Raw genomic sequence first — 22,035 nt, 5'->3', positions numbered from 1 at the left:
GGCACAGAACACCCCCCATGGGGCTCTTGGGGTGGTGGGGGTTTGGTGTGACCCCTATAGCAGGAACAAGTCCCTGCTGTCCTCATTGGTGCCCCATATGTGGGCACCCACTGTGTCCCCCCCAAACCCATCAGTCCCAGAGGGTCCCCAGATCTGTTCTGTCTCCAGGAGCCCCCCCATACCCTGGTAGTCCCACAGACCCATATAATCCTTATGGGTCCCCAAATCTCTGCTATCCCCTCCCCAAACATTCTCTGCCCAGTCTCCAAATCTATGCTGTCCCTATGGGCTCCCCAAATCTAGATATCCACTTTGTCCCCCCATATCCATCAGTCCCCTAGGACCCCCTCCCATACCCCAATCCCTGCGGGTCCCCAAATCACTGCAGACCCCCCCCCCCCATACTCGTTCACACCCCTATATCTCCTCTCTCCCTCCTCTTTCCTCCCCCGGGTCCCCCCATACCCTGGTAGTCCCACAAACCCATGCAATCCTTATGGGTCCCCAAATCTCTGCTATCCCCTTGTGTTCCCCAAACACTGTCCAGTCTCACATCCATCATTCCCCCAGGACCCCCCCCCCCCATACCCAAGCACCCCCATATATCCCCCAATCCCTGCAGGTCCCCAAATCACTGCAGACCCCCCCCCATACTCGTTCACACCCCTATATCTCCTCTCTCCCTCCTCTTTCCTCCCCCGGGTCCCCCCATACCCTGGTAGTCCCCCAAACCCATGCAATCCTTATGGGTCCCCAAATCTCTGCTATCCCCTCCCCAGACACTCTCTGTCCAGTCTCCAAATCTATGCTGTCCCTATGGGCTCCCCAAATCTAGATACCCACTTTGTCCCCCCATATCCATCAGTCCCCCATGAGCCCCCCCCATACCCGAGCACCCCCATATATCCCCCAAACCCATGCAGTCCTTATGGGTCCCCAAATCTCTGCTATCCCCTTGTGTTCCCCAAACACTGTCCAGTCTCACATCCATCAGTCCCCCAGGACCCCCCCCCTCCCATAACCCTGCACCCCCATATATCCCCCAATCCCTGCAGGTCCCCAAATCACTGCAGACCCCCCCCCATACCCGTTCACACCCCTATATCTCCTCTCTCCCTCCTCCTTCCTCCCTCGGGTCCCCCCATATCCGGGTCTCACCGCCGTCCCCTAAAACCCCCCTCACTCCTCCCTCACAACCCCCCGCTCAGCGGCGGGGCCGAGGGCCGGGCGAGCCCGGGGATTGGGAGGACCCATAGGCCTCTCCCTCGGCCCGGCCCCCAACGCCGGGCGGTGGGGCGGGGGGACCGCGCCGAGCCGGGGCCGGAGCCGAACGGAGCCGAGACGAGCCGGGCCGAGCCGGGCCGGGCCGGGCCCGCCGCGCTCCCCGCGGCCGCTCGGGGGACGCTGGAGCCGGGGCAGCGCTCCATCTCGGGGCCACCGGGCTCCGGGGATGGTGGCGGCCGGCTTTGGGTTGCGGTTCCCCGTGAGCTGAGTGAGGCTGCGGCCCAAGGGGCGACGGGCGGAGGCTGCGGGGACGTGGAGGAACCATGAGCGTGAGGCCGCCGCAGGCCGCCCCGGATAGGTATGGGGGGGACGAGGGGAATGGGGGCCTCGGTTTGGATGGGCCCTAATGCCATATAGCGGCCCTGGGGTCGGATTTGGGGGGTCCCAAAGGGGGTTTAGGGGTGTGGAGGGATATGGTGGAGTGTTGGGTACTGAATGCATGTAGTGGTGCTGGGGTTGAGTGGATAAAGTCATGCTGGGCACTGGGGTTGAACAGGTATTGGGGTTGAGTGGATGCAGTGGTGTTTGACATTGGGGTTGATTGAATGCAAAGGTGCTGGGGGTTGTATGGAAGCAGCAGTGCTGGAGTTGAATGGATGAAGTGGTTCTGAGTGCTTGGGTGATGTGTGTTGACCCCTTGGTGCGTCCCACCATTAGGTTCCTTCTGTTTGCAGGATAACGGTGGGTTATTTGTAATTAATTCTTAGATTAAGTGCCCACAGCACAGCCACGGCACAGCCATGCCCCCCCCTGGGGCTGAACCATGCAGCTGTGGGTGGGATGAGCCCTCCATCACATCCCCAAAGCGATGGGATATGAGGTCTGGCTGTTGTGGGTCCATAATGGGGACCCTGAAAAGATGCAGCTCAGCGGGCTGACATTGAAAACTGTGGCCCAAAGGAGCAGGGAGCAACAGTGTTGAATGGTGCATGGACCAGGTGGGAGAAGGGGTAGGGATGGTGTGATGCAGAGGGCACAGGGCATTGCTGCCCTCCCATAGCTCCAGCATGGACCAATATACAGATGCTGCCCCTCCATCGGGTGTTTGGATGTTGGGATCAGTTTATGGGTAGCCCTCATTGGGTGTCCGTGCTCCTACCCATCACACCAGCTGGCTTGTCCCTCTGTTGCTCTGTGGTTTGGGGCACATAGTGATGGAGTAGTTTGGGTTCTACTTGCTGTATCCCCCCCCACACCTGGTGCTGTGGGTAGGATAAAGTGAGCACTTCTGCCTCTGGGATGGAGCATGACTGCAGACCAGGTTCTTTCTTGGGCTTTGCTGGGCTCAGCATGGTCAGAAGCCATGATCAGAGATGGAGGTGCTGCATGCTGTGACCTGGAGTAGGCACCGGCTGTTGGTATGGGGCTTAATACCTCTGTCTGCTCCTTAAATAGCCACCATCCCACTGCTCCATAAGGTCAACAGCCTCAGGTGCCCTTGGGAAGCTGTTCTCCAGCACAAAAGCAACCTGAAAATGGGTGAAATGGTGTGAAATTGAGGACTTTCTCCCTCTGGCTCGCTGGTGTGACCTCAAAGCAACCTGATGCTGTCCTGGTGCCATCCCAATGCCATCCCATGGGGATGCATGAAGATGATGGTGCTCAGGCTTTGCTCTGAGCAGCACGGGAGCCATTCCCATCTCAGTTCCTTGCACTGACAGAACAGGAGCTGCAGGGCGTGCGTGGTGGGAGGGCAGGGAGAAAGCATCCCTGCAGGGCAGTTGTTTTGAACCACCTCAACCACGCTGGGTTTATCGGGGCCAAAAGGCACCTTGGGCACTCCCAGCAGAGCTACATGGGGACGGTGTTTCCTCTACAAGAGCTTGGTTTTGCTTTCGTTGTCAGCTAACCTTGCACTCTCATGCTGCAAGCAGGGAGGGGAAGGATGGAAGCTGCTTCTCCCAGCAAGGAGGAGAGGGTTGGATGGGTGCAGGCCGCTGGCAGCAGGAAGGCCTCAGCATTTGTGGAGCACAGTTCATGTGCAAAGCACTTTGCAAACATCATTAAGGCACAATGCTCATCTCTCAGCCCCTCGTGAAGCTCTTGAGCAACCCTGGGTGCTCTGCTCCTGGCTTCTGCCCTGCTTGGCATAGCTGGTGTGGTTCAAGGCATCCCATGGTGTCCCCACTGTGGCCAGGTCCACACTAACAGCTGCAGGATCAGGATTTTCCTATAGGCTGTGGTCAAGCTCTCACCCCTCCTGTATTCTCTCCCTTTGGTGTCACCATCACCAAAGTCCCCACCTCATTCAGGCTCCTTGCAGGGAAAGGGGCATTACCAAAATTCACTTTGGAGTCTGCCTTGCCATTAAATAACCAGAGCCATTGCACTTATATTAATTCCCCCCCCCTCCATTTAATTAAAAAGCCTTAATTTAAACCAAGCTCCTGAGGAATCCCATCTGCTGCAGCAAGTTTGCTGCAGGAACCCATGGATTTAAACTCAGTTTGGACGCGGGGCTTTGCAGAAGGAAAATTGATACCCAAGCTTTGCTTTGCTTTGCTTCTCTCCCTCGGATATAAGAGCAACAAGAAGGAAACAAACAAACAGGTTGGCTGCTGAAACCACATTGAGGTTGGAGGGCTCCTGTCTGGGTATTACAGTGCAATGGGGGCTCTTGTATTGGGTATCACAGTGCAATGGGTGCTGCTGTGGGGGTATCAAAGTGCAATGGGGGCTGCTGTCTGGGTATCACAGTGCAATGGGGGCTCCTGTATTGGGTATCCCAGTGCAATGGGGGCTCCTGTCTGGGTATCACAGTGCAATGGGGGCTGCTGTATTGGGTATCATAGTGCAATGGGGGCTGCTGTGTTGGGTATCACAGTGCAATGGGGGCTGCTGTCTGGGTATCACAGTGCAATGGGGGCTCCTGTGTGGGTTTCACAGTGCAATGGGGGCTGCTGTCTGGGTATCACAGTGCAATGGGGGCTCCTGTCTGGGTATCCCAATGCAATGGGGGCTCCTATATTGGGTACCCCAATGCAATGGGGGCTCCTGTCTGGGTATCACAGTGCAATGGGGGCTGCTGTCTGGGTATCACAGTGCAATGGGGGCTCCTGTCTGGGTATCATAATGCAATGGGGGCTCCTGTATTGGGTATCACAGTGCAATGGGGGCTTCTGTATTGGGTATCACAGTGCAATGGGGGCTCCTTTATTGGGTATCACAGTGCAATGGGTGCTGCTGTCTGGGTATCACAGTGCATTGGGGGCTCCTGTCTGGGTATCACAGTGCAATGGGGGCTGCTGTATTGGGTATCCCAGTGCAATGGGTGCTGCTGTCTGGGTATCCCAGTGCAATGGGTGCTGCTGTCTGGGTATCACGGTGCAATGGGGGCTTCTGTCTGGGTATCACAGTGCAACTGGGGCTCCTGTCTGGGTATCATAGTGCAATGGGGGCTGTGCTCACTATTGGCTTCCCTGAGCAGGACTTGGTGTGCTCTGTGCCCAGACCTGAGATGCAATTCACACGTGCCAGGCTGGATGTGCCGGTCCAGCATCGTCCCTCTGTGCCACACCACGGGGAGGGGGAAGGAGAGGAAGTTGAATCATTTTTAGCTGAAATTCCTTCCTTCCTTCCTGCTCCAGAATATTGGGAGGGGAAGGGCTGTGCAGCTCAGCGGGGCTGTGGGTTGCATTGAGAATATCCGATCAGTGCAGCATTGCACTGCAAGCATCCCGATTCCCTTTCCAAGTTAGGGTTTCTTTTTCCTATTATCCCCCCCCCCCATCCGAGCTGCTCAATTCCAAGTGGTGTTTTTTCCTCCTTTATCCCCTGTTTATTTATATTGTTGGTAGCTCCCGTCCCGTTCTGGCCAGGCAACGTGCAGTGCCGACGTGTCTGACGTCGGTGTCCCCGGGAGGGGACTATAGGGAGCAGCCATTTGGAGACAGGGAAGGGGGAAATAAAACAAGAGAGATCCCAGCCCCAAAGCCAACAGCTGCACGGAGCTGCCTGTAGCCTGACCCACTTTGAGGGTTTGATCCTGTTTCTCTCTTAATCGTTTAATTGTGGCATTTGCTCTGTGTGGGCAGAGCTCACTGGGTTGGGGGTGTTTGCTCTTTAGTGGGGGTGATGGGCTTTTTTTCCCTCCCTTTTACCCCCCTCCACCTTTATTTTCATGCTGAACTGCCCTGTCCCTTCTATGAACAAACCAGGTGATGCCAGCAGTGCCCACTTCATCCTAAGTGCTGCGGTTCCGCTATAGGGACAAAGCAACCCCAGCTTACTGACATGGGGACGTCCCGCCCAAAGATGATAATTGAACTAAAAATAACCAGAACTAGGGGAAATATAACGTCAGTCCAGGAGAAGGACTTGCCCTGAGTACAGCAGAGCGTGGGACATTAGGCTGAGGCCGGTCAAAGCCTGGCAGCTGTGGGGCCGAAATGAGTCAGGGTGCTCTGTGAGTCAGCCCCATAACCACCGGAATTTGGAGCCTGGAGGGTTGAGGAGTGAAATCTTTGAGGAAAACCCAAGGGCTGATGTTTGTGTGGCTGCACATTTAGGAGGTGATGTCTTGGCCAGCAGAGGTGCTTATGGCACCCTAAGGGCGAGCATCTGGGGTCCCAAATCCCAAAGAAATGAACCCAAAAGAGAAATCACAGCACTGCTGCAGCCTGGCTCAGGGCTCAGTTGTGTTGGCGCTGCCTTTGGTTCAGGACAGGCGTGGTTTGGCTCCCCATAAGTCAATTAGGAAGAAGCTTATGCAAAGCCGAATTAAACTACTCTTTTAGACGGAAATAAGCCGACGCTGGCCCAGCAGCTCTGGGTTATCCGGGAAGGGTCCGGCCATGAGCTCGGTACACTGGGCTCTGTGCATCTCTGGTTGCAAGGCTTACAACACAGACATCACAGCACATCCCTTCTGGATGGTCTCTGCATATGGGACGATGCTGAAAGAACAGATCCCAACTTGGCCTGGATAAAGGCACCTCCTGCCCCGTGCCCGCCTGCTGTAATCCCATGGGTAATCCCATGGGGTAATCCCATGGGTAATCCTGATGGGTAATCGCACCAGGATCATGTTAGTGTTGTGCCCCTGCGTTTCCAGCCTATAAATGTGCCCAGTCTCCATCCTGCCAAGGCAGCATCTCCTGATTGCAAACGTGATCGAGTGGATCAACAACTATGCCCTATGGCTGTGTATATGGAGCCAGAGTTAGCACGGCTTCAGCAGTCCCCAATGAGATGCTTCCTAATGCCCAGGTCCTGCAGGGAGCTGGTTCTGTGCCATGGCCCCGTGGCACCAGGGCAGGAGGAGAATGCTGATCCTATGGAAAGGGGCGGATTACTCAATGCCTGTAATTGTGGTTTCGGAGCTGTTGAGTCTTGGAAACTGGCAGCGTGGCTCTCGGGTTGGCACTGCCTCTGTCTTTGATCCCATGGGGGTTTGGGTGGTGCCAGGACCCCACTGGGTACCCCCAGAGTGGCAACAGAGGGTCCTGGGGTGCCTTTCCTTCATGGAGGTTGCTCGTCCTGTAGGATGAGGGGTGCCAGCGTGGAGTTTGGCTGTGCTGTGTGTCCCTCTGTCTCTTGATCTGTTTGTCTCCTCTTTCCCCCTTCCTGCACTGCTGTCCTCTGGGTCTTGTGCCACCTCCATTGGGGTCTGTGCTCTGCTGGCAGCAGAGCGGGCAGCAAAAGGCAGCGCCTGCCCAGGTAAGCGGGGTTGGGGCTGCCTGAACTCACACGCTGCACCCTCGCTTCACTGCAGCCCTTTGGGGCAGGGCACAGACCCATGGCTGCTCCTGTCAGTGGTGCTGCAGCCCTGGCATCACTCTCCTGGTGCTCTGGGACTCCCAACTGCAGCATGGCCCCACAGCGCTGGCAGGAGCAGGGATGGGGAAGCAGCTGTGTTCCCATTTGGAGATGGAGGCAGTGTCTGGGCCTCCTCCTCCTGCTTCCATCCCTCCAGCACCAGGCGAGGGGATGCGCTGCATCCTTGCAATGCCCTGAAGTCCTCAGGCAGCTTGTCCACCCTGCACCCTGCTGCGGGACCACAGTGAGGGGGCAAAACATCAGCACTGAACCGTCTGCTGTCTGTCCGTCTGTGTGTCCATCTCTCTTCCATCCCTCGCAGCTTCCTCCCTGTTCTGCCATCAACCCTTTTGCAGCCTGCCAAACCCTGCAGCTGTGCACTCTGCATGACGCCCCTGTCCCCCCAGCTGTCCCTGTGCTGCTCTCCCTGACCTTCCTGAGCATCCCTTGGGGCTGGGATGGGAGAAGCGCTTTCCCAAGGGGCAGGTGGGTGCCAGCTGCTGGTGCTTCCCCACGTTGGGCATGAGTTGTTCCTGAGGAGAAGCCAGGTTCCAGCTGTGACCGAGGACTTGCTCCATCAGCCTGACTGCACTCTCCCTGCAGGTTGAGCAGCCTGTCTTCCCTGGGTGATTCATCTTCAGAGAGGAGATCTCCCGGGCACCGCCGTCAACCCTCTGATTCCTCCGAGACCACAGGTGAGCTCTTGTGATTGAGGACAGTGCTGAGCTCTTTGCATGGGGAAAGGGCTGGCAGCTCCCAGTGCTAGCAGCACTGGGCTGCATCACATCCATCCCCAGGCTGTGAATAGGAAGGGACCCTCATGACAGCAGGCTTCAAACAGCCCTGAAACATCCCTTGGGCTGGGATGGAGCTACGGGTCTGGGGTTGGTGCTCCCATAAGCTGTAATTTCCACCCTGCAGCAGGGATGTTCTGGCATTGAAAGGCTGGGTTGCACACAGTGGTGCACACTAACCACCTAAAATCAGGCATCCTAGCAAAGCCATAGCTCAGAGCTTCATTGGCTTCCCTTCCTTTCCCTCCCCAGGTCTGGTTCAGCGGTGTGTCATTATCCAGAAGGACCAGCATGGCTTTGGCTTCACTGTCAGTGGAGACCGCATCGTCCTCGTCCAGTCCGTGCGGCCAGGTGAGAGGGCAGAGAGGCGGGGGGACACCTTGGGACCCCCTCACCTGTTCCATATAGCACTGAGGTTTGGGGTGTCTCTGGGCAGGGACAGGTTAAGTGCTGCTATGGGTGGGTGGGGAGTTCCCTCTGGCAGCCCTGGGTAAACACACGTCGGCAGCGCACGGCTCTTGGCGCTGTGCTGCAGGAGATGCTGCTCGTTTTGCAGTATAATGACTTTGCGGGGTGGCAGGGCTGGGAGCAGCAATTTAGACAGACAATGAGCTGCTTATTTTACAGCGGATGTTCCCACCTCCTCCCCCCTCCCCCCTCTAGCCTGAAAGCCAGGAAAAATGAGAATATAGTAAAGGGAAAGCACTGTGGGTTTCAAGGGCAGGTTTGCTTTGGGGTTCCTCTCTACTGCAACAGGAGCTGTGTGGGGAGACCCCTCCATGCCCTTTGCTCCAGAGAGACAGAGACTGGAATGGGGACCTTCCCCAGCTATGCTGTTTGGTGTGTGATCACGTGCACCCACCTCACCCAGGCGTGGGACAGCAGGGACGCCCACCCGAGTCACTCACTGCCAATAGAGAGAGTGTTAAGAGCCAAAAGAATCCCAGTGATCCCATGTACTTTCCACTTTTGGAGTTCGCTGCTGTGTCTCAGCCCCTTGGCCTGGAGTCAGAGCTCATGGAAACATTTCCTCTTGGTTTTGGCTTGAGGAAAAGATAATTTTTCCTATATTTCAGCCTCAGTGGCTTTGTTACAGAGTGGAGTGGGGAGAGGAGCAGAGCAGTGCTGCTGCTGGGCCCCTGTCCGGTGTTTGCATGCACGTGGTGCTCTGGGATGTGTAGGAGTCATTGCGGATACTGGGACCCCGGTCTGGCCAGGGATAGGAAGGGCTGGGTTGTGGCTGCTTAAGCAGCACAGAGGCTATTTGGGCTGTGATGGTGTTCACATCATGTTGCACAACCCTTTCTGATGCCTGTCTGTCTGTCTGTCCTGCAGGAGGAGCGGCCATGAAGGCTGGGGTGCAGGAGGGGGACCGCATAGTCAAGGTGAGCATTGTGGCCTGTGCTGCCATGCCCTGCTGCTGTGTCTGCAGCTGATGGCTCTCCTCTCCTCCCCTCTGCCAGGTGAACGGCACCATGGTGACCAACAGCTCCCACCTGGAGGTGGTGAAGTTGATCAAGTGTGAGTATGGCCAGAAACTGGCTCTGAGCTCAGGTGGCAGAGCTCTCCCTTTATTGCTCCTAGAGATGAGGCTACATGCCCAGCTGGGGAGGGACAGCATCATACCCAAAGGCAGGGCTTGGTTTTTGGGAGAAGATGAGGATATCTGTCTCAGTCCTCCACAGACACACAGGGATAGGGATGTGCCCACCCATTGCTGCAGTGCTCACCTGATATTTCAAGGAGTGAATGACAGGAGCTTTTCTTTCCTTTCTAATCCTTGATGTCCTCAGCTGGTGCCTACGTGGCCCTGACACTCCTGGGCTCCCCACCACCGTCAGTTGGGCTCTCCAACTCCCAGCAAGACACGAGCACTACAGGGGCACCCCGCAATGCCCCTGCCTGCCCCCCACCACCTCCACCCCCACCACTCCCCCCACCACAGCGCATCACTGGCCCCAAGCCCTTGCAGGTAATGTGTCCTGCCCACCCTGCTCTCTGCCTTCCTGCAGGCTGCAATGCATTGCAGGCAGAGCTCAGCCTTGGCTTGTGTCCACCTTACACTGCAGGACCCTGAGGTTCAGAAGCATGCAACGCAGATTCTCCGGAACATGCTGCGGCAGGAGGAGGCAGAGCTGCAGGTACAATGCTTCTCCTCCTCCAGGAGTGACTCTGGGCTGGGTTGTCTCTTGCTTGAGCTGATAGGTGCTGGGAGAAGCTCAGCTCTCAACCCTTTTCTCCTGCTTTGATGTTTAGTTAATGGGCTCTTGCAGCAGTCTGTAACATCCCAGCCAAACTGCACTGGTACCTTGGGGAGATGTGCAACATTAGGGTGCTGTCTGACCCTTGGTGCACACATTGACCCATTGAGCCATGTAGCAACTGTGTCTTTGCCCCCTTCCCATGAGCAATGGGGCAGGCTGATGGGTTTGGGGCCGCTGTGAGTATCTTTATCCTCTTACTCAGCGCTTCTATGAGGCGTACAACCGCAACCCTGGTACTGTGGTGGGGGAGCAGATTGAGGGAGCACGCCGGAGGGTCAGCCAGCTGCAGCTCAAAATCCGCCAGGAGACCAGTGGCTCCATGGTAAGTGAGCAGCACAAGCTCTGTTGGAACCCTAACTTAGATTAGGGTTAGGCACCAGGCATCAAGCTCCTTCGGGGAGTGGGGAATCATGGCCATGCAGGGTGCTGGTGCTCCTGGTTTCCCACTTTTGCTATGGTGAGTGGGAGATTCTGCAGCCTGGTGTCCTCTTGCTCTGTGCTGGAGTGTCTCCCTTTGCTGGGTGGCATCCCACTGGTCCCACATTCCCCTCACCTTGCAGGATTTGGGGCGACTGTCTGGTGATTCCAGCATGGCAATGTTCAGGGCAGCAGAAGGTGAGTGGTGCTGGTAGTTTGTACCTTCCCCTCTCCCCATTGTGCACTGGGAAGTCCTGAACATGGGACTCAGCCTCTCCTCTGTCCCCAGGCCGCCTCTCAGTGGACTCTCAGGATGGTGACAGCGGGTTGGAGTCAGGCACGGAGCGGTTCCCCTCTGTCAGCGAGGTGAGAGCACAGCCCAGCTCTGCTGGGTCACAGCAACGATGGGGGAAAGTGTTATTTAAAACTAAATGTCACCTGAGATGACTGAATATGACAGCAGGGTACAGCTGGAGGGTTCTTTGCACTGTTAGGAGCCACGGACCAGAGCTGAGATTGCAGTGCTTGGGCATGCAGTGCATATCCTGACATTGCTGCCCCAGAAATGAGTGGTCCCCAGGCTTGTGCTTCTAGTCTTAAAGTTCTTCCCATAGCCCTGAAGGTTTTATGTGGTTTCTGAGTTTGCTGGGCCCATTGAGGACGTGGTCTTCATGGTCTCAGAGCTGCAAACTGCTCTCAAGGGACAACCCTAAGTCAGGCAAGAGCCATCCCCAGCCTTTCCCCTCCAACTTCCTGAACAGATCTCTCTGAACCGCAACTCTGTCCTCTCTGACCACGGCTTGGACAGCCCACGCACCTCCCCAGTCATCACAGCCCGCCTCTTCCAGCACCATCGCCGGCAGGGCTCCGATACCGCCTTCACCCCCACCACTGAGCAGGTAGGATGGGACCAGTGCTGGCCTTGGGCATGCAGCCATCACCCCATCTAGCAGGGTACATCAAGTGTCCTCACGCTCCCTGAAGCCGGTGCCCAGCTCCTAATGCTGTCCCACCTCTCCTGCAGGGATCAGAGCGCACTGGACGACCTCTCATCATTGGGCCAGAGGAGGATTACGATCCGGGCTATTTCAACAACGAGGTAATGGCACCAAACTGCTCTTGGCTCTTGTCCCATCTCTCTGGGGGCAGTTAGCCAAGGTCACGGGACAGGGCTGTCACTTCTCACATGCTCCTCCCTTTGTGGCTGTGTGCCCTGGCACCCAGGAAGCTTTGGCATTTAGAAATCCTCCTGAGGAGGAAGCTGTCCAGTGACCTCATCTGCCTCTGTTATCCCAGCCCGTGCCGAGAGCGTTCCTGGATGACAGCTGTCACCAGCCCAGCCACTGCCGTGGTGGGGATGGGGGTGTCCTGAATTGGGTTGGTGGGAATTGGGGAGCAGGGGCTGGAGCTTCACCCAGGGGTATGCAACAGAGCTCCAGACAAATCGGTTCCCTTCTTTCCTAACCAATGCTTCTCCTTCGGGCCCTGCAGTGCGACTCCCTCTTCCAGGACCTGAGCAAGCTGAAGTCCCGACCAGCACACTTGGGAGTCTTCCTGCGCTACATATTCTCCCAGGCAGATCCCAGCCCCCTGGTAAGAGCTGGAGGCAGCAAGCTGGGAGAAATGCCAGCGGGGCGGTGTATCCGTGCCCTAACCCACATCCCTGGGGTCTGCGGGCGCTGCTGGTTTGCTGAGCACATTGCTGAGGTGCAGGCTCTGTGTAGGGCTCAGGAAGCTGCTGGCAGCCTTGTCCCCAGCTGTGCAGCAGTGAGGGAAGCCCAGTGTAGGGTTACATGTCCTCCCCTTCCTCCCAGGCGTGACGCGGGGAGGGCGCTGCCCTCCCAGACCCCCACGGTCGTTTCCTGTTTCATGGCCGTCTGGCTGCTGCTCTATTGGATGTTTCACCTTCCTGCTTCTAAACCTTCCTCCTTCTTCGCTGCCCACCTCTGGTCTCCCCTCCTTGCAGCTCTTCTACTTATGCGCAGACGTTTGCCAGCAGACAACAGCAAAGGATTCCCGGGGTTTGGGGAAGGATATCTGGAACATCTTCTTGGATCGGAACGCGGTGAGGGCAGGGGCTGTGTGCCTGTATAGGGGTCCTTGCATCTGCAGGGGGTGGGAGGAGAACCAGCTGGAAAGCCAACATCAGTCTCTTGTCCATTGCATGAGGGTCCTTTTTAACAGTTTTTGTTACTGACAGTGCTTTGCTGATGCTGGCTTCTCTGCTTCGATGCAAATTGCGTAAAGCATTGCGCAGGCATTGCACAATGGTAGCAGCACCAGGCAGCTTGGAGCAGGGGTCATAGAGGCAGGGCTGGGGCTCAGGCTGTGCCCTCTGATTCCTGGGGGTACCTATTGCTTGAAGGGAGGACATTGCTCCAGAGGGATTTGTGTTCTGGGTGCTATGATGAGTGCTGGGTGCTTTGTGCACTGGGGGAGTGGGACTCTCAGCTCTCACACCCCCCCCCAAGTTGCAGAAATGCCAAACAATGATGGTGGAGGATCACAGAGCACCCTCACTCTGCAGCTCAGAGCTGTGTGACTGTGGCTTTGGCATGCAAATTCCTTCACACTGCGTTGTGTTCCCTCCCCAGCCTCTTCGAGTGAAGGTGTCGGAGCAGCTTCTGGCTGAGATCGGTGAGTGAGGAGCTCTCAGGGGCTGCCAGAAAGTTCTTATGGCAATTTCCTGCATGGCTGGTGACACTGCCTGTCCTTTTATCACCCAGAGGCTCGCCTACGGAATGGGGATGATGTCCGAGCTGCCCTCTTTGAAGCTCAGGAGATGGTGATGCCCGAGATACAGGAGCAGATCCAGGACTACAGGTGACAGTGGGATGGTCACCCCACAGATCTCAGCATACCTCCCCCTGTGCTTTGTGGCACTGACCCCCATGTGCCCATAGAACGAAGCGCACCATGGGCCTGGGGAGCCTATATGGGGAAAACGACCTCCTGGACCTGGATGGGGACCCGCAGAAGGAGCGGCAAGTGGCCGAGAAGCAGCTGGCTCAGCTGGGTGACATCCTGTAAGTGTGGGCTGTCTGGTCCTGCCATCTCCCCAGTGTGCTGATTGAGCTCAGGAAGGAGAAAGTGGAGCAGGAGCTGGGGGTGCTGGTGGCAGAGATGGGAGGAAAGGTCTTTAGGGGACATAGAGGGAGAACCCTGCCTGGGGACAGCTCCAAGGGGCTGAGCAGAGGAATACAAACAGGCTCTCTTATTCTTCTCCATCTCTCTCTGCAGGTCAAAATATGAAGAGGACAGGAGGTGAGTGACTCTCAGCCATGGCAAGCATGCACCCAGTTGTGACTGTATTGCTATTGCTGACTAAAGAGGGGAAAAGGGTCTTAGAGAGGAGATGCTAAACCGCCCCTTTAATATGCTGGCCTGCAGCACTTTGTCCCAGTGCCAGCTTTATCTCTGGGGGCTTTCAGGATGGCAGGGCTTGGGGAAGGAGTGTCCCTAACTCTCCCTCTTGAAGGCTGCTGCCTTTCTGCCTTCCTTGTCCCTTCCCAGGTGTCCCCTGGCCAGGAAGGAGTGGTCCCTTTGTCACACGAGACCCCACAGGATGTCCCAGCTCCATTTTCACCCTCCAGCCTGGTGTTCTGTCTCCACTCAGACTCTTCTCTTGCAGCTCCCCCATGGCCTTTGCCCTCAGCACATACATGAACCACACTGGCATCCGCAGCCGTGAGCCACGTGTAGCCAGCACCAGTGAGAAGGCACAGGCCCTCCCGGACAAGGACAAGTGGCTGCCCTTCTTCCCCAAGGCCAAGAAGGTGAGTGGTGTGATGGCTGCTGTCCTTCTGCTCTGCTCCCAGCTCCCTCTGCAATATGTGGTTGGGATGGAGGAAGAGCTGTGGTGTATTGCCCACGTTGTGATGCCAACATTCCTCTCGGGTGTCCCAGCAGAGCAGCAGCACAAAGAAGGACAAGGATGCCATGGAAGACAAGAAGCGCAACCCCATCCTAAAGTACATTGCGAAGCCCAAAATGTCCCAGAGCAGTGAGTATTGGGATATTGTGGAGCTGCAGGGTGGGCTGAGATGGTGGAGAGCATGCAACGATACGTGTGTGCTCTGGCACATGTGTGCACGTGTGCTCTGACATGCATATGTATGTTCCCCCCCCCTTCTACTTTCAGTTCTTATACCATTAGCTCACACCCTCCCTTCTCTGCCTCCTCCGCCGTTGATAGACACAGGATTGATTTGACATCTCATTTTTGTTTTTTTGTTTTTTTCCTTTCAGCATTTCATGTCCCTTTGTCCCCTGTCGAAGGTAAAAACCCTTTTCTTTTATTTGCCATTCATCTCACGTGCTCAGTTTTGATTTGTTCCCCCAACGCTGCTACATTGGGCACTGGATGGGCTGTGGGGTTGGAGGAGGGCTGCCCATAGATGTCCCTAGGGAAGCCCCAGTGGTGGCCTTGGTGACATCCCACAGTGAGGGCAGCAATGCCACCATCTATCTCCTCCTTCCTGCCCTAACCAGGATCCCTCCCTTCTCTTTGCCCCAGCAGTCAAACCCGGCAATGTGAGGAACATTATCCAGCACTTTGAGAACAACCAGCATTATGACAACCAGGAGCCTGGCTCGCAGCGTCTCTCCACTGGCAGCTTCCCTGAGGACCTGCTGGAGGGTGACGGGTATGAAGGGTTTGGGGGGGCAATTTTTGCCCTCTGTGATCTCACCCTGTGTTTTCTGCCTGTGCATCCCTCAGCCTGATGCTCCCTGCTCTGTCTCCCTGCTGCAGATCTCGTGCTGAGGTCAAGCTGGGCCGTTCGGAGAGCTTGAAAGGTCGAGAAGAGATGAAGAAATCAAGGAAAGCAGAAAACGTGCCCCGCTCCCGTAGCGACGTGGATATGGATGCTGCAGCTGAGGCAACCAGGCTTCACCAGTCAGCATCTTCCTCTGCCTCCAGTCTGTCCACCAGGTGGGAGCTGCCAGCATAGCCAGGCTAGGGGAGATGGGTTACCTGTGGCCCTCAGGAGGGAGCTGGGATGGTCAATTGCCTGCCTGCAGTGTCTGGGCTCTGCACCTCCTGGTGCAGCCCTGAGAGTCCAACTTCACAGTTGGGAAGCCAGTGAGAATTTGGTTTAATGCACCTTTGTGCCCCAATCCTTGCATTGCAATGGGTGGCACTTGTCCCTCAAGGGATTTACTCCTGGGAAGTGCTGCAGGGTGCTGTGTTGGGAGGAGAGGGCCCTGCGGATGCCACAGGGTCTCATGGGTGATGCTCCCATCCCTCCCCAGGTCGCTGGAGAATCCCACCCCCCCCTACACACCGAAGATGGGACGCAGGTGAGTGGCACGGCTGCTGCTGCCATTGCCTCTACCTCAGCACCCCGAGCCCGCCGCCACCTCCAGGGCTGGGTCCTACAGAGCAGGAGGGTCACTGTAGAGGGGGCTGGGGGTGTCAGAGGGGACCTTTCTAGCTTCTCCCAGGCCTTGATAGAGCACCAGGGGAAGTGATGCTCAGGGCTGCCCTGGGACGGAGGGAGGGAGGGAGCCCCCAGAGATGCCTCCACTTGGCACAGTCCTGCGTAACGCCAGCTCCCCATCCCAGGAGTTAGGAGGCACCTCTGTTCCCTTGTGTCTCACGCAGGAGCTTAATCGACCTATATAGATGGCTGCTGGGGGACCTAGTCTGTTAGCTCAAGAGTCAGAGGCTTGTGCTTCTTGTGCTGAAGGTCCCGGGTTCAAGCCGAAATAGGGCCCAGGTAGATATTGGCTGTGCTGGGAGTGCTGCAGGCGGGCTCATGGGGGAGAAGGACTGCAGAGTACTCTCACTGCTGCTTTTCATCCACCCAGGAGCATCGAGTCGCCCAGCCTGGGCTTTGGTGCTGACCCCTTCCTGCCTCACCTGCTGGAGGACGAGCAGGGCCAACTCTCAGACCTGGAGTCCGAGCTGGATGCACAGAACTGGCAGCACACGGTGGGCCGGGAGCTGCTGGCCAGCCTGCCACAGAAGGAGATTGACCGGCAGGAGGTGATCAATGGTGAGGAGCTAGGAGTGAGGAGTTGAGAATCTGTGCCTCTACAGACACAGTCCAAGGACACCTCCTAATCCTCTGCCTCTTGACAGAGCTCTTTGCCACGGAGGTATCTCACCTTCGCATCCTCCGAGTCCTCGACCTCCTCTTTTACCAGCGGATGAGGAAGGAGAGTCTGCTGTCCAGGGAGGAGTTGGCGCTGCTCTTCCCCAACCTCCCAGATGTGATTGAAATCCACAGTAAGTTCTTCCTTCCCTTCTTTCTGTCCTGCAAACCTTCCTGCAGTGGCAGCACTGCCCTGGGCTATGCAATGACCAGCCTGGGTTGGGCTGTTTGATTGTTGCTGATCTTTGTAGCCCACTTTCAGTTTCATGGCAGCAGCAGTCAAAGTTCACTGTGTCTCCCATTTCCTCCTCCAGATTCCCTCTCCGAATCAATGAAGAAGCTCCGGGAAGAAGGACCAATCATTAAGGAAATCGGGGATCTCATGCTGTCCCGGGTAAAGAGGGGTGGCTGCTTAGAGGGGATGGGGTGACTCCGGCCCTGAGGACATCACATCCTCTAGGAGCAGACAGGGGAGCCTGCAGGTTTCTGTGCAGAGGGCAGAGGTGACCCTGCTGTCACAGAGACCTGTGCTGTCCCTCGTTGCCTCTTGCTCTGGGAACCAGAACATGGAAATGGAGGAGCTTTGGGAGGGCCATGGTGGGGTCAAGGTGGGCCAGGTTTGTTGGTATCTGAGCCCACGTCTTTCTGTGCCCCCAGTTTGACGGCCTGGCCAAGGAGGAGATCCAGCAGGTCACTGCTGACTTTTGCTCCTACCAGTCCATTGCGCTGGAGCTTATCAAGACCAAACAGCGCAAGGAGACCCGTTTCCAGATCTTCATGCAGGTTCGTTCCTCTCTTGGGCTGCTTCTCACCCCACAGCTCTCCTGGCTGCCCCTGCTCACACCCCAGGACCTTCATCCTTTTCCTCCTGCCCTAGGAAGCAGAAAGCAACCCTCAGTGCCGGCGCCTGCAACTTAAGGACTTGATCATCTCAGAAATGCAACGCCTGACCAAGTACCCTTTGCTGCTGGAGAACATCCTCAAGCATACTGAAGGTAGGGGCTGGAGGACTCTTAGGGTTGTGAGGATGGTGTGCTGCTGTCCAGCTGGGATGGGTTGGTGCTGGGGGGACTCCTCCCTTCTGTCAGCTCTGGGCTGGCTCCATGTGGGCTCAGGATGCAGCCATGGGTGTGTGAGTGTTGCTCAGCTACACAGGGCAGCACCTGCTCCCCCTGACCATCATCCTGCTCCAGCGGGCACCTCGGAGCATGATAAGCTGTGCCGGGCCCGAGACCAGTGCCGGGACATCCTCAAGTATGTGAATGAAGCAGTGAAGCAAGCAGAGAACCGACATCGGCTGGAGGGCTACCAGAAACGCCTGGATGCCACCTCACTGGAGAGGACCAGCAACCCGCTGGCAGCTGAGTTCAAGGTGATTCCAGCTCCTTGTAGGCCTGGGGGGCTGCCTGGTGCCAGCACATTCACCACTGCCCTCTCATTCCTTCAGAGCCTGGACCTCACCTCCCGCCGCATGATCCACGAAGGGCCACTCACCTGGCGTATCAGCAAGGATAAGACTGTGGGTATGGACCTCCCCTCAGGTCCTGCAGGATGTGGGACCCCTGGTAGCATTTTGGGGACCCTGTGAGGTTATGCCAGCTGGAGTTGTGGTGTCCTCAGGATAATCCTTCCTGGGCTGTGAGCACAACCCTGAGCCTCTTCTCTCTGCTCTCCACTCCAGATCTGCACGTGCTGCTCCTGGAGGACCTCCTGGTGCTGCTACAGAAACAAGATGAAAAGCTGGTGCTCAAGTGCCACGGCAAGACAGCTCTGGGCTCCTTGGACAACAAGCAGACCTTCAGCCCCATCCTCAAGCTCAACTCGGTGCTCATTCGCTCCGTGGCCACAGGTAGGGGACAGCAGGATGCAGGGGGTGGTAGGGGACCTGTCCTCTTGAGCATGTTCTTCACTGTACCTTGAGCTTCTCCATTGCTTTGTCCCCCTGTTCAGATAAAAGAGCCTTCTTCATCATCTGCACATCAGAGCTGGGACCCCAGATCTATGAGCTGGTAGCACTGACGTCCTCTGAGAAGAACACGTAAGGGCTAAAGGGGCACTGGTGCCGTGGGCAGTGCGTGGTTGGGGAGGGGGCTCCCCTGTGTGACCCCCCCAGGAGCTGACGGTGCTCTGGGCCGGCCAGGTGGATGGAGGTGTTAGAGGAGGCAGTGCAGAGTGCCATGAGGAATGCTACCTTCCCCCCAAAGCGCCAGATGCCGGAACCCACTCGAATGGCACCTTCAAGGTGAGCAGGGCTGGAGCCTGGTCTGGCACTTGATGGCACTGCTGGGTGTCTCCAGCTGGTGGGGCTGGAGACATGGGTTCTCCCTGCTGCAGGAGCTATTTACTGGAGACCCAGAAGCAGCTTTCAGGGCTCCTGGCCCCTTAGCACTGCCATCCTCCAGTCTAACCCCTCTCCATCCTGCAGCCTGGTGTTGCAGGACCCTGACGTCTCCCCCATCCTGTCCCAAGTCAGCAGCTCTGCAGCAGAAGTGGAGGAGAGTTCTTCAGGTGATTTCCCATGCTCAGTTGCCCATCTGTCTCTGGGCTCAGGATACAACCCTGAGCTCTTCCCCTCTCAATGCAGCAGACGACAATCCCACGGAGCTGCTGGGCAGGGAGCAACCTCCAGTGCTGCCAGAAGAGCCGGGGAGCAGCGAGGTGGAAGAGGAAGAGCTGCCCCCTGGACCTCTGCAAACAGAGGTGTCTGATGCTCACCCAGAGCCCTCCATGCGCTTGGCACTGCCAGTTCCCAGCCCAGCCGAGGGGTTGGCCGAGGCAGCCCTGGAGGATGGTGAGTGATGCTCAGGAGGACTGGGGAGGCCCCTCCATGATATCAACCTCCCCCAACCACTTTATCCCTCTTATCCCAGTGGAGAACTTGCGGCTGTTGATCCTGCGTCGGCTCCTGCCCAGTCGTGACACGGAGCCTGAGGACGATCTGACACCCACACCATCAGTCATTGGGGGTACCCACACTTGGGACTCAGTGCTCTCCAGCCAAGATTCAGCATCCCAAGAGTTGCTGGCTGAGCCCCAAAGTGCTGCCGAAGAGCCAAAGTCAAGATCAGGGTTGGAGGAACAGAATGAGACGGGTCCAACAGTGTCTGCTGAGGAGCAGAGCAGCTACAAGGTGGTCCGGAAAGGTATGGGGAGCTGCCTGTCCCCAACCGGGCATGGGGGGGGGGGGGCACCTGGGGGCTGTTCCTTTCCTTCCCTTGGCTGGGATTTGGGGTCTCTCTGCATGAGCTTTGGAGCTGGGATGCTGGTGGTGGGTTCTAATGGGTGCTGGTGGTGGGATGCTAAATGATGCTGGTATATGGGTGCTGGTGGTGGGGGAGCTGATGGGTGCCGGTGCTAATTGGTGTTGGGGATGCTGACTGATGTGATGCTGGTATATATATATGGGTGTTGGTGATGGGATGCTGATTGGTGCTGGTGGTGGGTGCTGGTGGCGGGGCCAGCTCACCCCCTCCCTCTCCCTTCCCTGTCTCTTTTTGGGGTGCACAGCCCCAGCGGAGGGTGCTCAGGAGGCCACGCTCTCGCCAGGCAGCAGCCAAACAGAAACTGAGCTGCAGGAAGGAGGCGGAGCTAATGTAGATGGTAAAGAGACCCCCATCCCCTTCCTGGGGGGTTTCCTTGAGTCCCCACAGCCATGTTTCCCCATTATACCCTCCTGTCCCTTAAGGGCATCCATATCCTCCAGGGGGACACATATCCCTGGGTGGTGCTGTATCCTTGGGGAGGGGTGGGAGGGGGCCATGTCCTCGAGGGTTGTCCCCAGAGCTCAGGACACAGAGTGCCACTGCAACCCTGATGCCCCCCCAATGCACTAAGTCTTCTTCCCTCCTTCACAGGTAACTACTTCTATGTCAGCATGCCCGCCGGGCCCCCTGAACCTGTGCCACCTCCAGGACCCCCCCAGGCCTTCCCACCTGAGGAACCCCCCCGACCCAGCGCTGCTGAGGGTCCCCCAGACCCACCCGGCCCCCTCCGAGATGTCGACCTCATTTTCCGCACCATCGAGCAGCTGACGCTGAAGCTCAACAGGCTGAAGGTGAGCCCCACTCAAGGGCTGATATAACAGAGGGGGAAACCACAAACCTCTGCCCCCCTGCCCTTACATTGTGTCCTTTCCCTTCACCAGGCTGTGGAAGCTGCCCACTGGGAGCTGCTGCAGTCCCTTGGGCACAGCTCATCTGCAGACACCACCCCTGTGGGGCACCCAGCCCCTGGGATGGAGGGATGGACCCAGCAACCCCACAGCCCCGAGGGTGGCAGCCCCCTGACCCGCTCCCTGAGAAGCCTGCAGGGCCACAGCACCAACATCCCAGGTGAGTGTTAGCACCCCATCTCCTTTCCATGTCCCTATCTCCCTCATCACCTCACTTCTTTCCATCCTCCTCACTTATTCTTGCCCCATTCTCTCTCTGTCCCCCTTCAGTATCTTCTCCCTTTCTCCCTCTTCCTAATCATCCCCTTAAAGTGTTTGGGGGGGGTGAAGGGGAACCTTCATTTCCACCCCCTGACCCCCAATTTCTCCCCCTTCACACCTCCTTTCTCTCCTCCAGGCTCCAGAGCCCCCTTGGCTGAAGACCCCACACACACCGCCGACCTTTAGCCACGGAGCGGGGTGGGGGTCTCTCCCCCCCCCCTACAATCACTCAAATATGGGGAGCTGCCCACCAGCCCCCTCCACCCTTTTGGGGGGCTGGGGAGCAATGCCAGCCTCACCCATAGGGATGGGGGGGTTCCCCTATGGAAAGAGGGAGCACGGGGACCCCTCACCCTGCATGGCAGCCCCAGCCTGGCTCCCTGCCTCCCCTGGCCGTGAGCTCTGGATCTAGTCTGTATAAATGCACTTTGTTTTGTTCCTCTCCGTGCTGCGGCCCCCGTGCTCCCCGCTGACTATAAATATGTACGTATGTGCACCCCATCGTGTAAATAACCCCCCCCCATATCCCCATCATCCCCATCCTCCCCCCTGTGTCACCCCCATATGGGGGACAGCCGTGTCCCCAAGGCTGGGGGGCGAAGGGCAGCCCCATCCCATAGAAGCAAGGCCGACGTTGGGGTGTCTGATATATATATATATATTATATATAATAGAGCCAAGATCGACCGGTTGCTGTTTGATGCTGTATCATCTGTTCCATTCAATTCCTAAGAAATTTATCGTTGTTATTATTTTGTAAAGTAAAGCCCAGAAACGTGCCGTTTCTCCACCCACAGCCACATATGGGGCTCATGGATCTATATCACGTACATACACTGCCCCTATTACCCCCACCTTCCCCATGCTGGGTGTTCACTGCTTCTATATGCCATATGCTGGCAGCTGGGGGGTGTCTTAGTTACCCCCTGGAATCTATAGGGTCCCAATGGAGGTTTATAGGGTGGAGGGAGGGTCCCAATGGAGGTTTA

General features: G+C 57.1%; 1 protein-coding gene across 21 annotated transcripts; it reads left to right on the top strand.

Annotated features, from left to right (window-relative positions):
* The first annotated feature begins 1,210 nt into the window (after positions 1 to 1,210).
* Positions 1,211 to 21,737, top strand: ARHGEF11 (Rho guanine nucleotide exchange factor 11). 21 transcript variants are annotated; one of them, XM_085533722.1, is made up of 42 exons: positions 1,263 to 1,582; positions 6,913 to 6,942; positions 7,645 to 7,736; positions 8,088 to 8,186; positions 9,171 to 9,220; positions 9,299 to 9,356; positions 9,629 to 9,807; positions 9,905 to 9,976; positions 10,302 to 10,421; positions 10,660 to 10,714; positions 10,806 to 10,882; positions 11,278 to 11,415; positions 11,541 to 11,615; positions 12,008 to 12,109; positions 12,483 to 12,581; positions 13,111 to 13,153; positions 13,243 to 13,339; positions 13,420 to 13,542; positions 13,757 to 13,780; positions 14,148 to 14,292; positions 14,426 to 14,519; positions 14,765 to 14,794; positions 15,036 to 15,162; positions 15,270 to 15,449; positions 15,770 to 15,817; positions 16,328 to 16,515; positions 16,602 to 16,748; positions 16,929 to 17,008; positions 17,272 to 17,397; positions 17,492 to 17,609; positions 17,808 to 17,986; positions 18,062 to 18,137; positions 18,296 to 18,463; positions 18,565 to 18,652; positions 18,755 to 18,856; positions 19,040 to 19,122; positions 19,202 to 19,405; positions 19,485 to 19,757; positions 20,122 to 20,214; positions 20,469 to 20,668; positions 20,759 to 20,945; positions 21,183 to 21,737. In XM_085533722.1, exons 1-42 carry the CDS (start codon positions 1,548 to 1,550, stop codon positions 21,230 to 21,232), a joined length of 4,554 nt encoding a protein of 1,517 aa, XP_085389848.1. In that variant the 5' UTR covers positions 1,263 to 1,547; the 3' UTR covers positions 21,233 to 21,737. The 21 variants fall into 21 exon arrangements, with proteins under 21 accessions (XP_085389851.1, XP_085389848.1, XP_015739912.2 ...); XM_015884426.3 differs by having other exon boundaries at positions 19,199 to 19,405; XM_085533721.1 differs by having other exon boundaries at positions 15,033 to 15,162.
* Positions 21,738 to 22,035: the final 298 nt, after the last annotated feature.

Source organism: Coturnix japonica, unplaced genomic scaffold, assembly GCF_054131305.1.
Source record: "Coturnix japonica strain WE unplaced genomic scaffold, WE-NBRP24 Scf062, whole genome shotgun sequence".
Lineage (NCBI taxonomy): Eukaryota > Metazoa > Chordata > Aves > Galliformes > Phasianidae > Coturnix > Coturnix japonica.
The sequence above is the reverse complement of the archived record's forward strand: the minus strand, read 5'-3'. Positions and strand labels throughout refer to the sequence as shown.